The following is a 24,264-nucleotide window of genomic DNA, read 5'->3' on the forward strand; positions in this document are numbered from 1 at the left end:
GGATTTCATGCAGTGTAACTGAGGGTTTTGCTCAATTGCACCAACTTAAGTTTGGAAAACTAGCTTAGCTCAGAAGAAGCACGAAAGAATTTTGAATGACGCACAGTGACGGCATGCTGATGATGTCAGAGAGCTGTTATTGGTTGATCACACACGTTAGATGTTGATCCAGGAGGGTATCCTACTTGGCAAAATCATGTTGTGCTTGGGTGGGTATACTAAAAAGGCCCAACCTGATTTTGCCAATTGAAGTTAATACAATTGAACAAAATCCTCAATAAAATTGAAAACAAAAAAACAAAAACAAACTTGTAAATGTGTTAATTGCAGGAATTTGCAACTCAAAAATTGTATTATCTTTACTCTTTGTTAGTGAACATCTTACTTGTTAGCATAGCCTACCTACTTAGCAAGCTAACTTGCTAACATCCTAGCCTATTGGCAAGTTTACTCATTAGCATATCCAACCTGTGCTGTGTCTCAAATCGTGTACTTCTGTACTTACACTTTCTATTCTGAGTGCAGAAGTGCGTTCACACTGAGAAATATGGAAAAATGCAGTGCACTGTGAGTACTCGGATGGTGCACTCAGAACGGTCAAAAAGTTGAGCGTGGAACTATAGACACTTCTCGCCCTCAATGGCTACGTAGCGGAATGTGAGGGACCGCTTTTCAAACTGGAAATGGGGGCCAAGGACTGTGTGACCGTGAACGTCGCTGCATTGTACAAATTCACGTAATTTTGCACTAGGCACCAATATACTGTTGTCAGGTATAAGCCAGCAGTATGTTCGTTGGGTTAATTAAGCAGTCTATAATGATTTGGTACCGCGAACGATAATGCGAATGCTAATGCTAGTTTGCTAAGTAGCTAATTTGTGGTTGCCATTTCCGATGAGTGCACAACGGCCGTGTTTGGTTTGAGACAACACTACCCTTTAGAAATTTGCGCACTACGCCAGTGAGTACATAGTGCACATAGTATACTACATGGAAGTGTACTAACGGGAGTATGTGATTTGAGACACACCACTAGTTAGCACGCTAACTCGCTAACCCTGCTGTAGCTGAAAAGGTTTTTTCCAGTGTTAGAGGGTTTGTTTTTTTTTTAAATTGTACTAACTTAAATTTGGAAAACTAGGATTTTTGAAAGAACCACAGGATGATGTCAGAGGGCTGTGATTGGTTGATCGCAGTGTTGGTCCAGGAGCATGTCCTACTTGGCAAAATCACGCTGTGCAATAAAAAAGGCCAGAAAAATGTACACCCGCTGTATTTCGGCTTTCAGGTTGCAGCTCTTCACCTTTTTAAGTTGTGGGTTTTATGTGTCCCTGTATCTTCTAATAATGCATGACCTTCAGTTTCCATGGCAACAACCCCCAAACATACATCTCTGACTGATGTGGTTGGAAATTCAAAGCTACAAAATGGCCCTATGTGGCTGGGGGAGCCCCAGCTTCAGTTCAAATGTCCCTCAGGTAATAATGAAACTGTTCTTGGTTTTATGGGGAAGCCCCTGAGAGTCCCCTGCAGGTCCCCGGACCCTGGGTTGTGATTGTGAAACGCTGCGAACCTGCGCTCCTCCAGCCTACCGGTGACAGCAGGAACAGGATCACCACAGTGGGATGGATGAGCGCCATATTGCGCCTGGCTGAACAGAGGGAGGGGAAATCTGCGTCTGAAAATTCCCGACAATCATCTCATCTCCATACCTCCTCGGCTCCGGTAAGACTCTGACTAAGAGGATCACCTGTGTGTTGTGCAGACTGCAGACTGCGTTAGATCAGACTCAAAGCTGCGCAGGAACACACTTTACACACTTTTGTTTCCGCGCACTTTGCGCTGCTCTGCACAAAGGATACAAATCTCACAACAGGTGTCTGTGGGATTCCAGTGAGGATGACTGCTGCAAAGAGGAAGCGCCTGCTCAAAGGGCAGCAGCATTAAAAACACATACGCTGAATGCTGTAACAATTTTACGATTTGTTTTATTGTGAAATACATGTCCTCTATCGGTGCCGATCAGAGAGGTGGAATTTCTCGTTTGCTGGGCTTGAATCGTTTCACTGTCGCTGTGGGTGTGTACCCAAAACATAGACCGTGGAAATACACCCTCAAACTCACCAGTTTATCACATTTTCTTTAATGTAACAGCCTCAAAATGTTGTATGTGACCTGGGCAGTGACCCTGACCACCTGTAGTGTGATACAACACTATTTTTGGCCCTTAAAGCGACTTTATGAAGCGACTCAGACCAGCTCAGGTGTAAATGGCCTCCGTGATTTGGGGTGTGGGCTCTGTTAGTAACTGAGGGTGTCAAAATAAAAGACTAAAACAGCACAGGGTGGGGACTATACTTTATCATAGCTAGAGGGTGAGGCACATAGAGTACCATATTTAACCTGCCTGGTGTGTGGATGATTCAACAGTGACAAGGTAGAGCACAACTGCAGGACTTCCGGTTTTAAATTTCAGAATAAAATCATTAAGGGTAACCAAAAAATGATTAGGCTTGAATATACATTATTAAGAGAGAACTGATAAATAAATGATACTTGGTTTATAGGAGAGATTTGCAGAAGGTCTTTAATTATGATAAACCTTTTTTAAACTATTTAAAATATGTATATATAGTCATTTATTGAGAAATGACACCTAACATTTTCACACCATAACCTCTCAAATGTGAGAAATTCTGCTTTTCTTTGTTGAATATTATTTTACATTGGGTATCTTTGGCCTCTGGAAATTGTTCGGGGATATGCTTTACTCCTTTGTGATATTTTATGGACTAAAATCAGATTCAATTTATCAACTGTACTTGACTGATTTATTAAAAATAAAAGCAATCCTTGGTTACAGCCCTAAATTCATATTTCAAGCAAAACGTCACTTTAAATTAAATATATCTTTAGGTTTTGAGCTGTTGATTAGAGCAACAAGCAACTTGAAGATGTCACTTTTGGCTCTGAGAATGTGAGATGGATATTTTTCACCATTGTTGGACAGCTCATAGTCAAAATGACTAATTGATAATGTAACTGAGATAAAAATCAATATTTTAAATGGTGGTATAACTGTTTATTGTTTCAGCCATATAGTTGGTTGGTTTTGGTAGGTTTTAGGTAATAAAAAAAAAAAAAATCAGCAATATTGTAAAAAAAAAGTTGAAAATAAATAATTAATATTGAAATTGACTAAACTAAAATTAAATCAAAATTAACTGAATAAAATTTGGCTGCAAATGATGATTATTTTCTACCTATTGTTTAATCTGCCCTTTATTTTCTTAATTAGTCAATTAATTGTCTAGTCAGTAAAACGTCATAAAATAGTGAAAAATGCTAGGTGTCACTTCCCAGATTCCAAGGTGATGTCTTTAAATGGTATGTTTCATCCGACCAACTGTCCTGAAATTAGAATCAGAATCAGAAATATGTTATTGTCCCCCAAGGGGAAATTATGATTCCTTACAGTTGCTCAGATGTAAAAGGTAGAGAAGAAGTAAGAATAAGAAATAAAAGTGTGTAAATATGAAGTATAAAATGTGCATTTTAGCACTAGTACTCAAGAAATAGAATTAAAATATACAGGGTTACTGTGCTGAGGCTGTAAGTGTGAAAATTAAACTACAATATATACATCAGCAGAAGACAACAACAATGAAATTAGAGTAAACACAAGAAATATGTATAAAATCCAAAGCTTTTTAGTTAATTATAATGTATGACAAAGAAAAGCACCGCACTGTCATGTAGCGCTGAAACTAGTAAATGTTTGGCTTTTTTTGCATAAAAAAGTTTTTTGATGACCAATATGGTAGCCAATAAATTTTCTGTCGGTTGACTTATTAAATAATTGACTAATACACTAATCATTACAGCTCTAAATGTTTAAAGTTAAAACTAAAAATGGAGTTAGTAAAGGTTTCCTGTGGCGAGACTCCTGAATGGACTCAGGGTCAGTTGAATAGACTCGTGCTTTTATGTTGAAGTCCAGACCGGGACACTTCCGGTGTTGCGCTAGCTAGCCGCTGTTAGCTTGCTGGTCATGGCGGTGATTCATCCTGATGACTGTCGCTCGCAGGAGTGCCGAGCTGCTCTCAGCCGGGTTTAAGTAACGCCGAAGTGGCTGAAACTCGTTTCTCTTCTTTCTCTCTTTTCAGGAAGGCACACGGAGCACTCGTCTCTCTGTTGGACACACTTTTTATTAAATTAAATTTCTCAGCTCCTCGCACAGAGCAAGGAAAAGGACGGAAAAATGCCCAAAGCGGTGAGTAACGTTAGCTCTTTGATTTATTGACATTTTCACCCACTGCTTGTTGTAACACTGCTTTAAGATCAACTGAAACAGGTAATGGAGGATTAATGCAGCTTAATCTTCTATTTTATGAAGTATTTTCTCATGTTTTATCACATTAAATAGCTAACTAGCTAAATTATATTGAATTAAGATTACTTTGGTTTGTAGTGAATATGTGGTAAATCAATGGAAGCATATTGAAATTGATACTATTGCTCTATTAGAGTATAATATTTAGTGTTAAAAATGTCATAACATAGTGATTTTTTGAGATCTTGTGAATTATGTTACTTTTTAGTTGCTAATTTGGAAAAAAAATATATCACTTCCTGGGAGTGACAGATGTTAAAGTGATGCTCCCAGAGTAGTTACCTCAACTTCCAAGCAGTGTGATCACTGAAACTGTTGACATGTCAATTTAATTACACGTATTTAACTTCACGTCACATCTCTTAAACTGTCTGTCAGCGAGCCAGGAACAAAACACAAGGCTATAACCTACACAGGAGTACATTTACAGGCTGAACCACAGCCAGAACAATGTCACATCTCACTTGACTGAATATGTAGTTTTGTCATAGAAACCTACAGGATCAGTAGGGTCTGTGTAAGAGGGGAATGCCGGTCCTGTCACATGTGTTCCTCATAGCCCTCAGGGTGTCCCATATGTTTTCAGTGAACATCATCCACTTTGCTCCAAAGCCAGGAACAAGAACTGCCAGATTCATATTCTAGACACGGACAGTGAGGCACTGTTACAGTGTAGGTGGTCATAGTCACAGGATCTGTAGCTTTGACATCATTCTACATAATGATGTACACATCATAAACATGGAGGGTGGAAAAATGTCTTGTTTATATCCTCAGGAGTTTGTCTTGAATACAGGGTCCACTCTGAGTCTCTTGAAGTTATTTTCCAGCCTGAAATTTGGGGTTGCTGTCCACTTAAGTGTCAGGTTCCCCATAGTAATCTTGGAGTCCTGGTGAAAATGTGAAATGGTGATTTATAGTGTTTACAGCACTAGAGGCTTTTCATCATCAAAAAAGCAAAACAGAAGTAAAAAAAAGAGAGATTATTTGATGAAACCGTCCTGTATATGCGAGCAGGTTTTTGCACTCAATTACTCTTGATTCGTTTTGCCCCACCCCAGCTATTACATTCTGTACAGTCGCACATGGAGCACATCCCTCCCTCAGCTCACTGATTGTAAATTTCTAGCATGACAGCCTATTTGTGTGATACAGTATAAAGGGAAATGAGATGGAAATCTTTTAGACATGGATATGAATTAAACATCTTGCTTTTTTTCCCCCTTATTTTGACTTCTCTCTATTTATTTAAAAGCAGAATAGAAAGTTGCCTAAAACACACAGATACCAATGTTTGATAAGTAAAAGGTTTAAAAATGGAAAGATTTTGGTAAAAAAAGACAAAAACAGAGGCATAAATTGCTGCTTAAACACCACTCACATCATGACAGAGACATGCTGCTGCTGAACAGAGCAGCGTATTGTGATGACAGTGACCAAGCCCCCGGTCAGTGTCATAAAGTGTGTTGTCGGTTTGTTTAGAATGGCCTCATGGTTGTCATGAGCGTCTCCGTGGAAATGACATCATTACTGTGTGATAGCGGCAGCACATAGAGTCCAGCTGCCACAAAACAACATTTTTGGACGTTTACGCCAGACTGTTTTCTTTTCCATGGTATATTTCCTTAATTTCTGATGTTCGCCTCTGGTTTACTGACTGCTCAATAAGTGGCCTCATTACTGACACAACATAGCATAAATATCAAAAGGACACTAAGTCTGTTTTAATGAAGTTGCTCCTTTGATGCTGTTTCCACCGGAAAGCTTCATGCTCGCAAAGTAATCCTGCAAACGCTGAGTTTCACTTTTAGCCGTGGTGAGATATGTAAATACGGGCTTATATTTTGAGTTCTGTGAAAAGTGTGTAACTAGATTACAAGTTTGGTGAGTGTCAGAGGCTCAAGCCTTTAGCTGGAAGTATATTATGAGTGTGGGAGGCAGGGGATGGTGGGATAACTGGAAACAACACCCGAAAGCCACAGTAAGACTTCTAATAATTCTTTTCAATATGAATTAATGCACCGATGATTCCCTCAATCCATTTACTGTTGAGTCTGTACAAAAGTAGTGAAAGAAATGTCCTTGACAATTTCTCAATTTAAAATTTGTCCACAAATCCAAAGGTTTTCAATTTACGTTCATATGTGATAAAGAAAAGCAGCAAAATTGCACAATTTGAGAGAGAAATTATTCTGCATTTTGCCTTGTAAAATGACCAAAACGATGACGAGCTTCAGTTTAATTCCCCACCCATTTGTACAGTATCAGGTTAAACATGATATATAAGTGGAAAAGAGATAATAAATACATAAATGAATGTCTTAACTTCCAAAACTAGCTGTAATTATCTTGTTTTTGTGGAATAAAATACCCAGAACCCCCTCACGTGTCTCTCTCTCTTAGGGTGCTAACTTACAATATCATGGTAATGGTCATTTTCAATGGCACCTGAAACCAGGCACCTGTTAATCGACCAGTACATTTATAAGACAACTTTTATTTTTATTCATACAACATAGAAGACTAATTGGGGAAAATGCACCTGTGTCTTCAAGGCAAGTGATTTGAGTCACACATTTTTGGCTGTGAGACTCTCCATATACTGTACACGATGTCCAAGATTTGAAACCAGCATCCTCACCCCATGTCCGTGTGTTTCTTTAGTACTAATTGTCATCTAATACAATGCAGTGCCCCCCAATATCTTTGAAGCAAACTTTCAGGGTCATAACCTTACATCAAAAAAGGTTGAGCAGTCATGAAATCTTACAAGGTTATGGAAAAGTTAAGGAATGTCATCGTTAAAGTAACTGTAGTCCCTGAAAAGCAAAGATCAAAGAGGATACAAATGCTAACTTGCCTCAAACGTGATGCTAACTGGCACAGAAACCTACAGGCAGTCCGAATCATTTCAGCTCAGATACTTGGCATCGTATCAAACATTCCAGCACTATGTGGAAAAGAGAAACTTTTATGACAGAGGACCGTGACGCCCAGCGGCAGGACGTTGGACCAGATTTGAGGAGTAGTCGAGGCTCCTGTATTGGTGCTTGTGTGACTCATGTTTCACCTATCTGAATGACACATTGTCAGAGGTAAAGGATCGCGCTCCTTGGCTCTCCCCACAATCCTGTTTCCTCGTGGTCACAGCCCAGTGACACAAACCATACAAGGCGTGGCCACGATCAACATGGATGGGTGTTTCCTTTTTCATGTCCAATCCTATTGTTAGTATTTGTTCTTTTTAAATAATTGATAACTCAATCATGCCTGGAACACCCTCATGATGCGATTCACAAATCCAAAAATGGTTCAAGTCCTTTGACTCCCATTCTTCAATTACATGTATGTACGCAATGGTGACAGAGCCTGTAAAAATATCACTTCCTAAAACCAAAATAAAGCAGACAGTGGGCCAGTTCTCCCCATCCTTGTTGTTCTTCTTCTCTAGACTCAAACAGTGGCAGTGTTTTATGGTTATATTACTCTCAAACCATTTCAGTGGAATCCCCATGGTGACTCTGATTGCAAAAGGCTCTTGTAAAACCGTGCAAACTATGCAGAGGGTTAAAAGTTGAATAGTCTTCACTGAGGAATGCAGTGCAAGCTATTCACAGTTTAACTACTGAGGTGATGACCACCTCATTTCTTTAACCTGACCCAGAGCAGCTACTTAACCTCCCCACTGGAACGTCTGAAGGAAGGATACAGATCATGATTTTATGGGACAGGGAAGGGCTGGTTTGGACTAGGAAATATTTGACATTCTTGAGGGACGGCTTGATTGATTTACAAAGTAGCACCTTTTCTGTCAATTGACGTATTGTTGAATTGACTAATCATCTCAGCTCTAGCTGTAAATGTTACCGTCTTCTTGATTCATATTTTAATTTAGATTTGGGCCATTAATGTTTAAAGGGAAAGGATTAATGATAGAGTTTCCACCTTTGCATGGGATACTGTGATCTAGTTTTTCTAGAGTTGCGAATATCAAAACCACTCTCACGTCTGTATGTCTGTGAATATGTAGCCAGAGCCCGGACACTGTAAGCTGTTAGCCATAGCTCTGTCCAAAGGTAACCAGAACCTCTAAAGCTCACTAATTACCATATATATAAATTGTAGGGGTGTAATGGTACTCAGAAGTCCTAGTTTGGTTTATACCCCAGTTTAGGATTCATGGTGCTGGGTCATTTCAGTACAGTGGGAAGAAAACCCCAAATTTGTTTCTTTTCATTCATTTTAAACACCCAGTGATAAAAGTTTAAACACAGGTAAAATCCTCCTGCTGGGGACTGATGTTACATTTTATCCACTGGCAACTTTAGCAAACACTTACACTGTATAAACACAGAACAAACACTTTCCTCTAAGACAACACGTCATAACAAGATATAAAACTGAAAGCGTTTCTTACACTATGAAATTTAAAACACAAAATAAATAGAATAATAAAAATTAAACTTGTGCACTAGAAGGGGTGTTTCAATTAGTTTCACCGTGGCTATATTTAAACATTCAAAGTACCCCAACATTTATCACCTCAGTGACTGGCTCATCTGGGTGATGCTATCGTATGTTCGTTAGCATGATGGATGTGTTCATTCACATAGGCCTACCCTACAACGGTGCAGCAATGCCAATGCATCGTTCTTGTCTTATGCACAACTGTCTCTATGTCACTGTTCCAGCGGATTGGGAACCTGTGAGTGGGTCTTTCAGCTCTGTTGTTTTATTGCACTCAGCTTGCATACCAATCAGCTTGTCCACATTGCGTGCATCAATCTACATACTGTGTATTGTGCATGTGGAACCGAACCACAGTCCTAAATAAATTGACATTTTTACACTTTGTTTTTTTGCATAAATTAAGCAAATGAGCTATAACATGTTAATTAGTGATTGTAAAAAGATTTTTGTTGCGTTTTTTGACAGAGCTGCGCTAGCTGTTTCTAGTCTTAATGCTAAGCTAAGCTAATCAACTGCTAGCAGTAGCTACAGGCGCTATAGAGTAACGCAGACATGAGTCCTAAAACCCAGAAACGAGTTAGCATTTCAGAACTCGGCTCCCTTGTGTTGAAGTCAGTGGGATTTCTGTCATGCCTGAAGTAGGGTCTGTGGTTCACACAAGCTTAAGAGACATGATATTTTGTTCTGCGACATAAAATAAGTCAGTAATACCCCACTCTTTTATTTTGAAGCTTGAAAAAGGCGGTTGCTAACAAGTTGCTAAATGAGACTACAGAACGTCATCACGCACAGACATGTGTAGTTCGTTTATAGCCTAACGTTAGCTTTTCACCTCTGGCGATTGCATTTAGACTTCAAAAATCATGAAAGCGCTGTTCATTTGTGAAGAATATCTTGCTGAACAAAACCTGAAAGCATCATAAATGTTTGCCTGCCACAGAGCCAATTTTCTGCAATGAGCTAAAATCCAATGGAAAAATCCCATAGGCTTGTTGACGTGGGAACCAGGACGATGCTAACTTCCACGGCGGCCTACAAAAAACGTCATCCCTGGAACACTCTATTAACTGTACAGATGTGAGAGTGGTATCTGTCTTCTCATATGATTCCTAGCAAGAAAGCAAATAGGCGTATTACACATAAATGTCAAACTCTTAATTTAAAATGTTATTTTTTTTATGGGACAGAAAGTATTTCAAACTAAGTGTTTCACCATGAAATAACCAAGAAATCCTGCACACTGCTGATCACATTTCGGTCATCAGAACTGTGATCTGCGGTTTTTACTGCATTGACTGTGTTACCATAGAGCCTGTGTTACATGTTGTTATTGTTTCTTGGTTACCAACACTTTGTACCTTCCACCAGTGAGTGTTAAAATGTGTACACGCTTTGTTAGATTTGGGAACCACTGCTCCTGTAGCTGAAATAATTGAGTCTGTTAATACTGTAATGACTCGTGAAGTAGGAGTTAATATGCACGCCTGTACTTTCCTCTGACTAAAGTTGCTCATTGTGGAACTCTGGGTCCTTGCCCGGTATATTTTTAGCATATGTGTCATGTTTTCTTTACTGCTCTGAATGGCCCCAGTTTATTGTGAGTTACCGTCGGAGGACTTACTTTGAGATCAGATATCACTCACTCAGTGGTTTCTGTTGGCTTGTCTGCTCCACACATTCACATGTTCCATTCTCTGCCGGTTAGGGTGTGTTTTTCTAGGTGCTCCATCTGTAATGGCTGTAAATATAGACCATGATGTTGAATGAGGCATCCCAAATCTGTCAGAGCTGCTGCTGCCCAATCACTTTTAAACAAGGGGAGTCTGAAAATATCACATATTAAAGCAGTTTCCGATCACTTCTGCTGCAGTTCTGTGGCAGTTTTTGGTAATCTGGCTCTGCTGGAGTGTAGATGATGATAGTGAGGGGCTGCTGGGGCTCTGCAGCTGAATGGGGATCTTTGTTTTGCTGTGCAAAGTAAATGCACTGTTTCCCCTCCTTCCCCTGCTCTTTAGCTACGACTCCAAGCTGGTATAAGCTTCCCTGTTGGACTCTAAAAGTTTCAAATTGTATGCACATGTGGCACAGCGGGACAGAGCTACAAACTCTTTGTGAGGTGTTGTTTGTAAAGCTAAGTTTGCCTTGCCACAGATCCTGGGTTTGGATCCCAAGTGAGTCTGCTACAGCAGGAGACACGTGTAGAAAAAAAGGGGGCATCTTTGAAAATCCACTGTCTAGACTACTGTGTTCTTACAATATCCTGGACAGCGCTGTGGTGAGGCGCTTCCCATCCAATGCTGTGATTGGATTTGCCCTCTGTGTAGGATTTAAGCCTGTCAGTTAGTTGCTCAGCCTGTGTAGCTTCCTAGGAACTGGTGGAGCTCTGAATCACCAGACTAGTCACTGCTGCAGCCCAGACATCCCTTTTCCAGTGGGCGTCATTGAATTTGCTCAGCGCTGCTCACAATGGGCTGGAGATGAAAGATGTCACTGGAGGGCTCTGTTAGCAGGCTTTCTCTCTCCTCAGCCTGTGTCCACTAACCTCTTTGTGTCATTGTCACTGAGCATTAATAAGTTCAGTCAATACTTTGAGGGTCTTTTCATAACCCCCGCGAATACCAGACATTTGACGTTATACCCACAGCGAGGAGAGCCAGTATGTGCATTACCTCAAAGCAGCTATTGTAAATATTTGTGCATTGTTGCATGGCCTTTGTGTGAAATACAGATGCCATTTGCTGATTACTAATCAAACTTACACCACGGAATATATTGTTTCCCTCCATTATGGGATGCAGTTGACGTCAGCCGTCATTATTCTGTGCAGTCATGCTATTTGTAATGTATTTGTAATGGTTTTGAAATCGCAGATTAATCACTGGGGTGGATCACAATTTAATTCTCTGCTCACAAGGCAGGTTTCAGTCAGATGGACCACCTCTTTTTGTATGCACAGGCCACTCTGATTAATCATTAACCAGGGAGCTGAAAGACATGCCTCTTTTTCTGTGAATGGGAGTAAATGACTTTAGTTGCTGCCTTATTTTAGTTCCCTTCTCTTCAGTCTAGCCATCCAGAATAACATCCACAGTGCCTGTTTTTAGTTAGTAAATTACAGCTGCAGTTAGCGATAGATATGCCACCTCTTTGTATGTTCCATAAAATCAAAAGTTAAAGCAATCACTGAATATTTGTACCTAAAACACCTCTGATTCTGCAGCAGAATTCCCTTCAATCAGCTCGTCTGGCCTCTGAGAAAGCAGAGATAAACACAGAGCCCCATGTGTTTACTCTGCAAATACACCCCCTTAACACACACACACACACACACACACACACACACACACCAAAGCAGTGTTGTGCAGTCTAAGTAGGCCCTTACCTATGAGAACCTCTCTGTAACTCTGGGTCAGCTTTTGAACTCCTGTTTTCTCATGTTTTTTTCACACAGGTCAATGTTCGTGTCACCACCATGGACGCTGAGCTGGAGTTTGCCATCCAGCCCAGCACCACCGGCAAGCAGCTGTTTGACCAGGTACAGTGCATATCAGTTGTGTTTTGACCTCTAGCATCAGTGTTGATCTATAAATATGTTATCAGTGTCACTTTGTTTTGGAAACAAAACAATGTGAGAATGATTTTGATAATGATTATGTCATTTTTAAGGGTCAGATCAATACAAGTCACACAGTCACACTCTAGTGGTATTTATACAATGTGACATGCATATACAGTAGGTCATTTGTAGAGTAAGAGGAACAGTCACACATTTTAGGAAATGTGCATATTCGTTTTCTTGCTGAGAGTTAGGTGAGAAGGTTCATACCACCGTCATGTTCATATAGCCCCTTTCACACATGCACTGCAAGCCTGAAATTATCTAGATATCACCGGGAGGAGCTGTATGTAAGAACACAAATGTCCTGTGAACTCCTGTTCCCAGTCTTTATGCTAAGATAAGCTAACCAATTACTAAATAAATATGTAATGCACAGACACGAATCGTATCTATCCTCTACTTAAATCAGCAAGGAAGCAAATAAGCAAATCCCACATGTTGGACGTATTTTAATGTGTTATAAGTGTTTCACAAATTAAATGAATCTGTTTGTTCACATCTGTGATTTAAGCCCAGCTATACTTTGCTGTTACTTTATATTTCTGCTACCGCTGCACAACCGTCATTATCTAACATACTGGATTGACGTCACTGAGCGAGGTCTGTGTTAGGAAAAGGAGAAAGTGTCTGCCCTCATTATCATCCCTTCCAAAGCTCTTTCCATTCATTACATCCAGGTCCAAAAAGTTATCTCGCACAGACGAGATTACAGGAGCTTTGGGCACCGAGTGTCCTTATCAGTCTCTGTCTTCCCACTGAGCTTCAGGGATTATAATAAATGGGTTCCTGCGTTGAAAAACTGCAGTTTAACAGGCGTGAACAAAGAGAACTTGAGACATTTATTAAACTAGTGATTAATAGCAGCAGTGAATGAAGTCTGTGAGGAAGTTGGAGGAGTGCAAGGTGTGGCCACGTTAATGGAAACATAAAAATGAATTCTTTCTAGGAAATCTCGCTCACATTTTCTTATTAAATCTTATTATTTATGGTTGTTTAGAGAAAAATAAATCATGTTTATAGTAAGTGTCACTATCATTTGACCTTAAATCGAATGTTAGCTGTTTCATCCGGTGTGTATTGAACATTGAGGCAGGTTACTGTGTTAATGTTTGTCCATTACACCGGACGTGGTTTATGTAATAACTAGAAGTGGTAGTATGAGGTGCGGTATTTTGTTCATGACCTTTGTGGCTCCAGTTACTGGCCACTTGTAATATTGTCAAGTGAGCAATTTTAATTTCCTCCTGCTGTAAAGATACTGTTGCAAAGCTCAGCACCTGAAATCCAAATGTGGATGACATGTCATTAGCGTGAGCTCATCTGAGGCTGTGTGACAGCACCTCGGGAGGAAAGGCATTGTTTTAGCCATTTCCTGTATAACTTGTTTTTCAATAGCAAGCGTAGCTGATTGTGTGTGTTGTGGCAGTATGTCTAGAACATTTTAGTCAAAAAAACATCTTAACAAAACCATGTTGATGTTAATATCCCTAAAAGTTACTGCTATAACAGCAATATTGAGAAATTGGTGTGTTTTGTGTGACATTGATGCCACCTGTTTGTGTATGGATGACCTTTGGCTAGTTTTGACCAAGTCGGCACTTATGACAGCGCGGGACTTAAGCTCTGGAGCTCTTAATGTGTGTCATTGTTAAAGGAAAGACTAGTTGAAGACCTAGATATTAGCTTTTGACATCTCCCTATTTATAGGTGTTGGTGAATTCCCCTGCCTACTTGTTAGAATGGCTCTTAGCGGGGTGTGCCGCAGATAATCACTCACTCCCTGTGATAGTGTCAGAGACAGTTCAGTGCTCTATTTTGGTGCAATTTACTCATTTGAGCACGGGAAACTGTCTACGAAGCCTCGCTCGTTGTCTTTAGTCCAAGCAGCCGCTCACTGCGTCCTCAGTTTAATACGGCTAACGTTTAGCGGTCGTGTCCCTAAAGTCTGTCAGCAGCATTTAGCTTTAAACGGGTGCTTTGGCAGTAATCAGCTGCAAAGACACAAGTACACTCACACAGTGTTAGACAGCTTCTGTGGAAATGCTGAGTAACAGCAGTGAGCTCATTTCCAGGGCGAGTGTGAGGCCTGGTTGTGGCCCGTGCGGTCCGCGCTGATCATAACCTTGTGATGCTGCTCTTAAAGAGAAACGTCTGCCACTCCCCTACACACCCTCGTGCAGTTTCACTTCCATTTGACTGCTCGCTGCTGCTCGTTTCATTTTGACGTGAGCCAGAATTAGAAAAATCCCAGCAGCTGCGGTTTACAGTCAATGTATTGGTTAGTTAAGTCTGTCCTCAGTGTGCTCAGGCCCAGTTGCCAAATGCTCTATCTGGTGTTCATGTGGTTACAAAAGGCTTTCAGTTTCAGCTCTTGAGAACTGGTTTGGATTGGTTAAAAGCAGAAGGAGGATTGAAAACATGGCCACATCTTTTAACAGTTCAATAAAGTCTTGAACTGAATCCAAGTCTGAATAATCTGGCTGACAGGTGCTAGAAGCAAAATATGAAACAAGTTTACTTATACTAAGTATATTAATATTATTATATATTAAGTTGCTGCAAAGCTGTTCCATTTCAAGAGAGGGAACTTATCACATGGTGGGTTTTTCATTGTGTTGTAGCACTGGAGCAGAACTATTCTTAGATATTAAACCCTTTGTAACACTCCCTTTACTGCACAGTTACAATTAATGTGTGGTCTGACAGCAATAGACCCATTTCCTCTGGGCCAGTACCCGGCCCCCCCCCCCCCCCCCCCGAAACACGCTTCTTCATCTTTGTGCTGGTCCCTGTTGGGGCCCGACTGGTTGAACCCCTCCCTTCCCCTCCTCAATTGCTGGAGGACTCCACGTTATTCAGCTCGGAGGATGTAGTGAGTAATGCTGTTTCAGCCCAGTGGCATTCCTCTTTCTCACCGCAGGGCCTGGGCTCCCATAAACCAGGCGGAGAAACTTTCACTGTCTGTCAGATCGCTGTAAGACGAGGCTGCACTCTGAAGTCATGCTAACTGCTCCTATGTGGCACTGCAGCTTTTGCTCCTCAAACGAGTCTGAAGTGGGTGGTGACACTGTGACTCTTAAGAATTTGTTGAAAGGTTTAGCTTCTTCGACCTGACTACAAAGGTTTCACTGACTTCACATTTTTTTTTAAATCATTGCCAGAATGAGGTAAACTTGTTCATCTGCCTATAAGAGCTCGTGAAAAGAGTGGAGCCCCTATACTTTATACATGTCTATGGATGTAGGTTTTCCAGGGCAGGATACTATTGCAAAGATTTTTGGGAGGAGTTTTGCAGAGTATCTTAAGGCATTGAAAATCTTACAATGAATTGAATTCGGTCTCCGAAAAAAGGTCTTTGAAGGTATTGAAAAGTCTTACTCTTAATTCACAAAAGTCCTAAACAGTTTCTCTAGTCTGGAGGGTGGCATGACTCCTATCTTTGCTGAGATGCACAGCATAGCACTGCGACACATGTCTTCCAGTTTAAATAAAGGCATTGATTTGACCCCTGCTGGATCAGCAAACTTTTTGTTGCTGCCATGACACAGGTTAGATGTAACGCTGAAGGACTAGTTCCGGAGCCACTATCCTTCCGGCGAACGGTCAGTTCAATGTCTGCCCGGTCAGCATGAGTTAACACAGCAACAGCAGCGCCCAGATCTCCCTGCTCATCTCTCAGTTCCAAGAACTCTAGGGCTGTTGCTGGAACTACAGATTGTACGGCCTCATTTTAATGCCCGCCACCACAGACACAAAGAGCATAGAAGAGGATCTTGAGACCGAACCGCCATTCTCTGTCTCTCAAACTCAGACCAAACTGGGATCAGACAGTGAAACTAAGCAGTGCTGATGAAACATAAACCAAGATTCTGTTCCTGTATTGCCTATATCTGGCCACAAAAGTATTCAGAAACATATTTTAGTGCCCTGTTTGGCTGTAATATGAGAATTTATGAATTGGAAGTAGGCGCCGAACCATTTCCTGTATTGTAAAATTGGAGGCTGAAATACTGCGAAATGGGTATTAAACTGCATTCTCTGTGGTGTTAAAACAGTCTACAAAAGTCTTGAAGTTGTGAGTCCTGTGGAAACAGAGTTTTAAATTGGAGTGTTCTGTTTTCATTAATCTTACTTTGAACAAATATCTGAGGTGTGAGGAGCTCTCAGCGTACACCGGAACTACCGAGCGACCCATTAAAGTCGAGGCAGCCTGCCAAAGCAACCTGCTGCGATGTCAGTTTAGTGAACCTGCGTCCCCAGATTCAGATTTAATCCTCCTCTAATTAACTGCTCTATTTTCAGTATCCTTTACCTGCAGGTGTTCATAACATGTACCGCACGTTATTAAAGCTACTTTTTCTGACGTCAAGTTAAGTACAATGTTGTTAAAAGTTGTAACTTTCCTGCCAAGGTTGCTCCAAACCTCTCTACAGAAGCTTATCCCCTGAGAAAATGGTTCATGTAGGTATCTGTCCGTTAGCCCACTCTGTTTCTCTGCCCCTCACTCTAACAACCCTGAAGCCACCATGAAAGGGCTGATTGTTTTCTGAGGCCTTATGAGTTTCACTGCAGGTGAGATGCAGCCTCTCTCATTTCAGGCCCCCGTATCGTGGTTGTGGTTGTTGCACTAAATATAATCCATCAGAAAGGTTCCCTGAATCAAAGCTATTCATTTTTACTCCCACAGGTCAGCCTGCCCTGTATTTTGTGTCAGCCACTAAAACTGGGGGAGTCTCATTTTAATTTTAACCTTGGCTAGAGCTTATCACTGGGAAAGGGCTTGGCCAGAGTGCCAGCGTGTTGATTCAAACTTCACCCAGGCAACTTAACACCTCACCTGGTGACTGGGTGGGGAATTTGGCAGTGATGCATTCAGAAAGGGCCCGGCGCAGAGGTTGTCCCACTTGACAGCACATACACACAAAAACATGAATTCCTACGCAGTGCTGTTGGAAAATTGCTCTGCCTCTCTGGAGGCCATAAAGAGCCTCTGGTCGTTGAGGTTTAGCTTCAGTGGAAAATGGTAACTCCTCTTGCAGCACAAGTGATTATTCCAGATCTATAACTGGGTTTTCACTTTCTGCCTCAGCTGCCAGTGAGAAATAGGTTAAAACAATCTTCAAATTGCTGATCTGAAAACTTTCTTCTCTCATGTCTCCAGTGCGGTTGAAATTACAACTGGACTCTTAATCTACCTTTTAGATGTTAATAATGAGTTTTAGCTGTTGCAGTTTTGCCAGAAAGTAACGGCAGACTCCCCCCGCCTCGCCCCAGCCCTCTCAGTCTGTTCCTTGAGTCAGAGACAGGATGCTGGTCATGCAGCACGCCCTCGTTATACAGTATCACTCCTCCTCACTGGTCAAACAATAAGGCCACTTTGTTAAAGACCAGTCCTCGGCGTGCTCGTGTGTGCTGTGGCATATCGCAGAGAGATAAGTGTTTCTTAAAGTAGAGAAAACACTCTTAAAGGGATATTTCTCAGATTTTTAACCAGCTCTGTATCGTACCAGTGTGGGTAGTATGTAGAAATGAAGTGTGGTAAACTTCCCTCCATCTTACTAGCACTCAGATCTCCCTGCACATCTCTCAGCTGGAAGATCTTTAGTGACTCTAGAGCTGTTATCGCGATTATCTTGTTTTCATAGTCTTTGAAAGCCAAAATCATAATTGAAAATATAATTTGATTACTCGCCGAGCTATAATGAAACAGTCTAGTTGCAGCCTTAGTGCCAGTCTCAAGAGATAAACTCTAAGAAAGATCAGTACAAGGACTGGTTGAGTCTCAGTGACATCCATGTAACCATCTCCATTTCCAGAAACACATATTTGCCAAACTGCCTTCAGATGACAAACATACAGTGTTTTAAAGTGTACCTTTATTTGTCCTGGCAGTAGTTGACTGTTTGTGTCATTACCGTAGCCAAGTCCGTACTCAGGCCTGGGAATGTGTAATGCTATGAGGGTGTTTCACCAGATTAGTCTGGTACCTGAGTATGTCACATTAAGGTTAGTTTCTTTGGGCCTCGCCAGCATTTGTAAAGTCTTCAAAGGCCTTTTCATGACTCCTTGCTCCGCTGTAAAGGAAGAAAGGCATCAGAGCTCCATTCATGGGAAAAATAACCTCATTGATTTTTGAGGTGTGATCTCTTTGTGTTGACTCCTACAGTTACACCACAATCTCATGGTCTGTTTCCCTGAAAGAGCAGGTTGTGAATTTCTTTGGAGTAACAGAGTCTTAAATCTGGTCAAATTTAGGGAAGTTCCTGCTTCTCCTTTCTTAAGTTGATATTACATCACTTAATCATGTAGACGCTTCTCTCATTACAATGTTCTTGCCTTGAAACTACACAAAAGTTCCTGGAAGATAATATTATCTGGAGAGTGTTTATTGACTTTTAAATTCATTTTGTATCCAGGTCATGTTGAAAACAGACACTGAGGCTCTTTTCCTGTGTGTTTTGAGCTGAAAGGATACGTTCATTAACAGAAAAATAATTGTTTAGGTCATTCATCAAGCAAGAATAGTAAAAAAGTGCGTAAGTTTTTCAGGTTGCAGCTTCTTAGATGTGAGGAGTTGCTGCATCTCTCCGTAATATATCATACTGAACTGTTTTTTTTTTGTTTTTCAACTTTTGGTGAGACAAAACCAAACATTTAAAGACGTCACCTCAGAGATTTTTGTCAGGGCAGTTTCTCCACTAATTTTTTTTAACTTAAAAAAGTTAATGGATAAAGAAAATAATCATTTGTAGTGGATCAAATGTGTTTAAAGACTTTTCTTGTTTGTTTCTTTTCTGTGCAGGTGGTGAAAACAATCGGCTTACGTGAGGTCTGGTACTTTGGCCTTCAGTATATGGACGGCAAAGGTTACTACACTTGGCTAAAACTGGACAAAAAGGTAAGATCCATCTTTAAAAAATGCTTAATTTGATTGATATATTCTCAAGATAATCCTCCCGTCTTCGAAATACTGAAGTTATGATGGTTTTTAGGTTATTATGGTTTCAGGAAAAAGGTTTCCAGTGTGTTTTATACTTCACAATTCGATCATAAATCATTTTGATTGTAAATACTTGTAAGAAGTCGACCACATAATGTTACTTACACTGCCATGGATTTGGGGTTAATTTGTTTCAAAGGTATTTTTCTTTAATAGAGTGAAATTCCTCTGTCATTACACATCACGATACCCACCACCTACATACCTCCATGTTCATTTCACTCAGTGTCTCTCAAGTATGTCCCAGTTTTAGCAACACCTCCCTATGAAGTCAAATTCTATGAACAATGGAGCAAGAATGCATTCTTTCTCAGCGGCAGTGTTTGCTTTCGAGTCAATCAGTAGCCACTCTATTATGAATATATTCACATGCTGTATTGTGGCTCCACTTCCGATATGGCAGCTAATTTTGTCCGGGTTCCGTCTGCCGGTGGGTCAGAGTGCCACACTTGATTATTTGACGGGAGTTTGAACTCTTTGTGAACCAGACCTGCTTTTGGTTCTTCTCTGTTGTCACTGAGTAAACATGGGTTACTGTACCTTGACTAACTGTTTGTCCCGAAGCCGCTCACAATCCAGCTCGTTTAATCTGTCATGCAAAGAGTAAATCAACCAGAGGAATGAAGTTAGGCCTGCAAATAAGCAGAATTCCAGATGTTTGAGATTGTTTTGGTATCGCAGTTTCTATATGATCTACCAAGCCCTGCAGCTTCGGGTTCTGCTTAGGTAAACTCTTGAAGAGCAACTCTGCAGATTTTACACATCAATGCCTGTTTACAGGTCTCGAAAGGTACAACTTAATATGTGAAAATGTTATATAAAACCTTTTGTTGCTCCAGAAATTAGATGGGGGTTAGATCTGAAGACTACAAATTTGAAAATCAAAGAAATCTGGAGTTAAAAAGAAGTGAGCTTACCAGATCTCAGTAGCTCCTCATCTCTGCTTTGGGCTAACAGCTTGATGCTACATTTATAACCACAAGCATAACACACCTGAATCTATATCAAATCTGTCATTGCTCAAGTTGCATCGTAGGTAATGTAGGCGTAAGGTTTTGACAAGAAAGAAGAATGGAATAAAAAAAGGCGATATCTCTGATTCTGCTGCATCGATTTTGAGCCTTATTCTTTTAAATTGCTCAACATGAGGCTGACTGTTATAGGAGTGTCATGCTTAATTGGTTGTGCACTATTTAAAACATACATCTGACTCTTCTAGCTCCTATGCTTAATAGTGCAGCATTGACCACAGTACAGACTGTAAAAAATACAGCAAATAGATTAACTCTGTTTCTGTCTAATCTGATGAATGTCTTCCGGACTGAAACAAATGTAGGAAACCATGCTAATCTATCTAGAGAAATGTTGAACGTTGCCTATTTGCACATTATAATCATAAACAGGGGTCAGTGGGATAGAGAAAGAGTTATGCTTGCCTCAGTCAGCAGCAGTAAACTGTACACTGTGTGCTGACGCTGCGCTGCAGCTCATCAGCACAATGCCTCGCTCAAGCTGGAATATTCCTGGCCCCATTCTCTCCATCAAGACCGCTTGGTTCCTGTTTTGAAATTAGAGGAAGAGGCACATTGTGTAAACACATACTGTAGCTTGGAGTTATTAAAGTGTATTTCCACTAAATGAGTGTAGTAGATCCCCTTTCAGTAAGGGCAGTGCAGCCATGAAACTGCGGAAGTCTGAGTTGTTTCCTAATTTATAAAGTATAAGACTATTTCAGGTTCTAAAAGAGACATGATTCATATTTTTACACCAGTAAAATAAAAAATCTGTACTGATTAAATTTGAAACCACCATTTCTTGGCTCTAGAATCTTAGAAAATAAAAGTCTTGATTCATACCCTGTGTTCAACTGATAATACTCAGTACACTGTAGCTTTGCCAGCTGGTTGACATTCTGGGAGTAGTGTGCTTATTCACTTTCTTCCCAACAGTTTTATGAGGATATTGCTGCCAATCTCAGGTCTGTGTGTTAAATATGTGTTTGGAGCCAGCAGCTGTATCTTAGCTTAACATAAAGGGTGGAAACAGGGAGAAATGACTAACCTGACTCTGCCCAAGCAGCAGCTTCTGGGGCTGAAAAATGAAGCCAACATGTAAGTGTCAAAAGCTGCAGTTCCTCTAATGGCCACTAGAGGCTGGCTCCAAAAGCCAGTCAATCCCCATTGACCCCCATGTTAAAATGCCCAACTTTACAGCAGAAATAAACATGTTTACAGCCTGGTACAAAAATGGTTGTGGACTGTCTGTGAGGCATCACTACACTCTATGAGTCAAATCCACCTTTTGCTGATTTACAGCTCCACCTTCGTCAAAAATGGTCCAAAAATGGTCACTTTTAGCTCTAAGAATCTAAGATAGCAACAGCCAAAAAGCCACACTTGAGGCTTCAGAATGGGACTCCACAAACCAGTGGGTGATGTCACGGTGGCCACATCCGTTATTTTTTTATAGTCTAAGGCTCTGATCTTTAGAGGTGTTGGTAAGTAGATTTTGTTACATTCAGACAGAGCCAGGCTAGCTTTGTCCACTTTTTCAGTCTTTATGCTAAGCAAAGCTAGCAGGCTGCAGCTACATATTTACAATACTGTATATTGTTGTTGTTCCTCTCCAGGTGTCGTCCCAGGACGTGAAGAAGGAGAACCCGCTGCAGTTTAAGTTCAGGGCCAAGTTCTTCCCAGAGGATGTGTCCGAGGAGCTGATCCAGGACATCACCCAGAAGCTTTTTTTCCTGCAGGTGAAGGAAGGCATCCAGAGCGACGAGGTTTACTGTCCACCAGAGACAGCCGTGCTGCTGGCCTCCTACTCTGTTCAGGCTAAGTTCGGAGACTACAACAAAGAAGTCCACCAGCCAGGATACCTGCAGTCTGAACGCCTGCTGCCACACAGGTGAGATGTGCCACGTGAACACGATATCTCAAGAATACCTTAAGGGAATTTCTTCAGATTTGGCACAGACGTTCCTTTGACTCAGAGATGAACTGATTAGAATGTGGTGGTCCAAAGGTCAAGGTCATTCTGACCTTGCGTCCATCTTATTCTTATGAATGCGATACCTCAAATATGCCTCGAGGTAATTTCCTCAAATTTGGCACAAATGTTCACTTGGATTCAAGAATAAATTCATTAGAATTTGGTGGTTAAAGGTTACTGTGACCTCAGAAACATGTTTTTGGCCATAACTCAAGAATTCATATGCGAATTATGACAGAATTTCACACACATTTCTAATAGGATAAAATGAAATGATGACATTATAAACCTCAAAGGTCAAAGGCCAACTTCACTGTGACATCATAATGGTCTGTAAAACACTTTTTTGGCCATTGAACATCTTCTCAGGAACAGAAGGGTCGCAAACTAAATTGGTGACTCTAATCTTGGGTGCCGACCTTATAACTGTGGTAAATGTATAGATCTTCTGTGCCTTCGACGGGAAGACGTGTGTTAGGCATTGTAAAGTTTAACTGTAACTTGACAGGTTTGCGAAGGCATATAGCTACAGGGTGGTAATTCTAGTTTCATTAACGCCTAGATCAAAAGGCACGATGTTGTTTAGTAATACATTTGGCCTATTAAACTGAAGCAATTACATTTGGCTCAGGCAGGAAATAATTTTGTTTCATAAAGTCAGATTATTAAATTAATGACAGATATTTTATAGGAGGAAGGAGCGAATGCCGGTTCCACCCTGGAAGCCAAAGAAACGATGAAAGTTTTATGAGATACTGATGAATCTGAAACATTTGAATCATTTGTGGGGGGGGTTTATGTGCCATTTATTCAGATTATCTCCCTTTGCCAGTGAGTAAAGTTGCCGTTTTCTAAGGCTTGCATACATAGATACATGCATACATACACGTGTTAAAACTCAACATAACGGAGTATCTTAGTGATTGCATCAGAGCGTTCAAAAGGACGATCAAAGCCTTATTACATCATTAGTTATCACACAGGCCACTAAGCAAGCCAAATGCATAATGAACAGTGTGCCAACATAGTTCTGCGTTCTTTTGGTGTTTCCGTTGTTGAAAGCAGACAGCAATTTGGCTGGGTGTGTCAGGGACTGCTGACAAGATTTCTCAATTGAATTGGCTCCAGTCATCACCTGCAAAAGTCAGGAACTAGCAACGATATTTAAGTGTGACAAAAAAGCAACTCAAATATGTCGTCAAGGACGTGATGATGTCTCTTTAATTTACATGTCTGGACTTACTTAAAGTCTGGTGGTCATCGTGTTTTCCTGTGTGAGTTGTGTCTGTCCCATGTGTCCTGAGGTGGTCACAATCTGCAGCACTGCTGTTGATTTGCGCTGCAGAGACTGAAACTCTGTGGTGGAAAGCATCCACAAGAGGACAGAAGTTTCTATGGTCATTGTAGACTTCTTGTTGTCTTCATGTTGTTGTTGTTTCAGCCCTTGATATGCCATGTTACTGCAGCTGTTTTATTGACGAGATGCCTTTTAAGAATCAGAGTTTTTCTGCTCATTAGAGAATTTATAGTAAAAATTTAAACACAAAACAAATAAAGTGTGTTAATATGGGATTTTAGAAAGGGATATGTTGGTGTCAGACGGTGCAAGAAATGCATCCATCTTGACTCAAAGTTGCAGTGTGCTGCTGGAATGCCAGTAGTACACACCCTCTTGCGGCTTTGCTCTCAATGTGGTGCAAGTCACAGTGAGAGAAAAGTCAACAATACCCAAGTAATGCAGACAAGAAAAATAAAACACACACACTCCACCAAAACAAAGTTGGACTTTGCACG

General features: G+C 40.8%; 1 protein-coding gene across 1 annotated transcript in view; it reads left to right on the forward strand.

Moving 5' to 3' along the window:
* The first annotated feature begins 1,591 nt into the window (after nt 1-1,591).
* ezrb (ezrin b) overlaps nt 1,592-24,264 on the forward strand; it is a 43,956-nt gene continuing 21,283 nt past the window's right edge. The window contains exons 1-5 of the mRNA XM_033649130.2: nt 1,592-1,725; nt 4,167-4,273; nt 12,315-12,398; nt 19,285-19,380; nt 22,112-22,386. Coding sequence (XP_033505021.1) covers nt 4,262-4,273; nt 12,315-12,398; nt 19,285-19,380; nt 22,112-22,386 — 467 coding nt within the window. The 5' untranslated portion in view covers nt 1,592-1,725; nt 4,167-4,261. The remainder of the gene's footprint in view (nt 1,726-4,166; nt 4,274-12,314; nt 12,399-19,284; nt 19,381-22,111; nt 22,387-24,264) is intronic.

This window comes from Epinephelus lanceolatus, chromosome 13 (genome assembly GCF_041903045.1).
Source record: "Epinephelus lanceolatus isolate andai-2023 chromosome 13, ASM4190304v1, whole genome shotgun sequence".
In the NCBI taxonomy this organism is placed as follows: Eukaryota; Metazoa; Chordata; class Actinopteri; order Perciformes; family Serranidae; genus Epinephelus; species Epinephelus lanceolatus.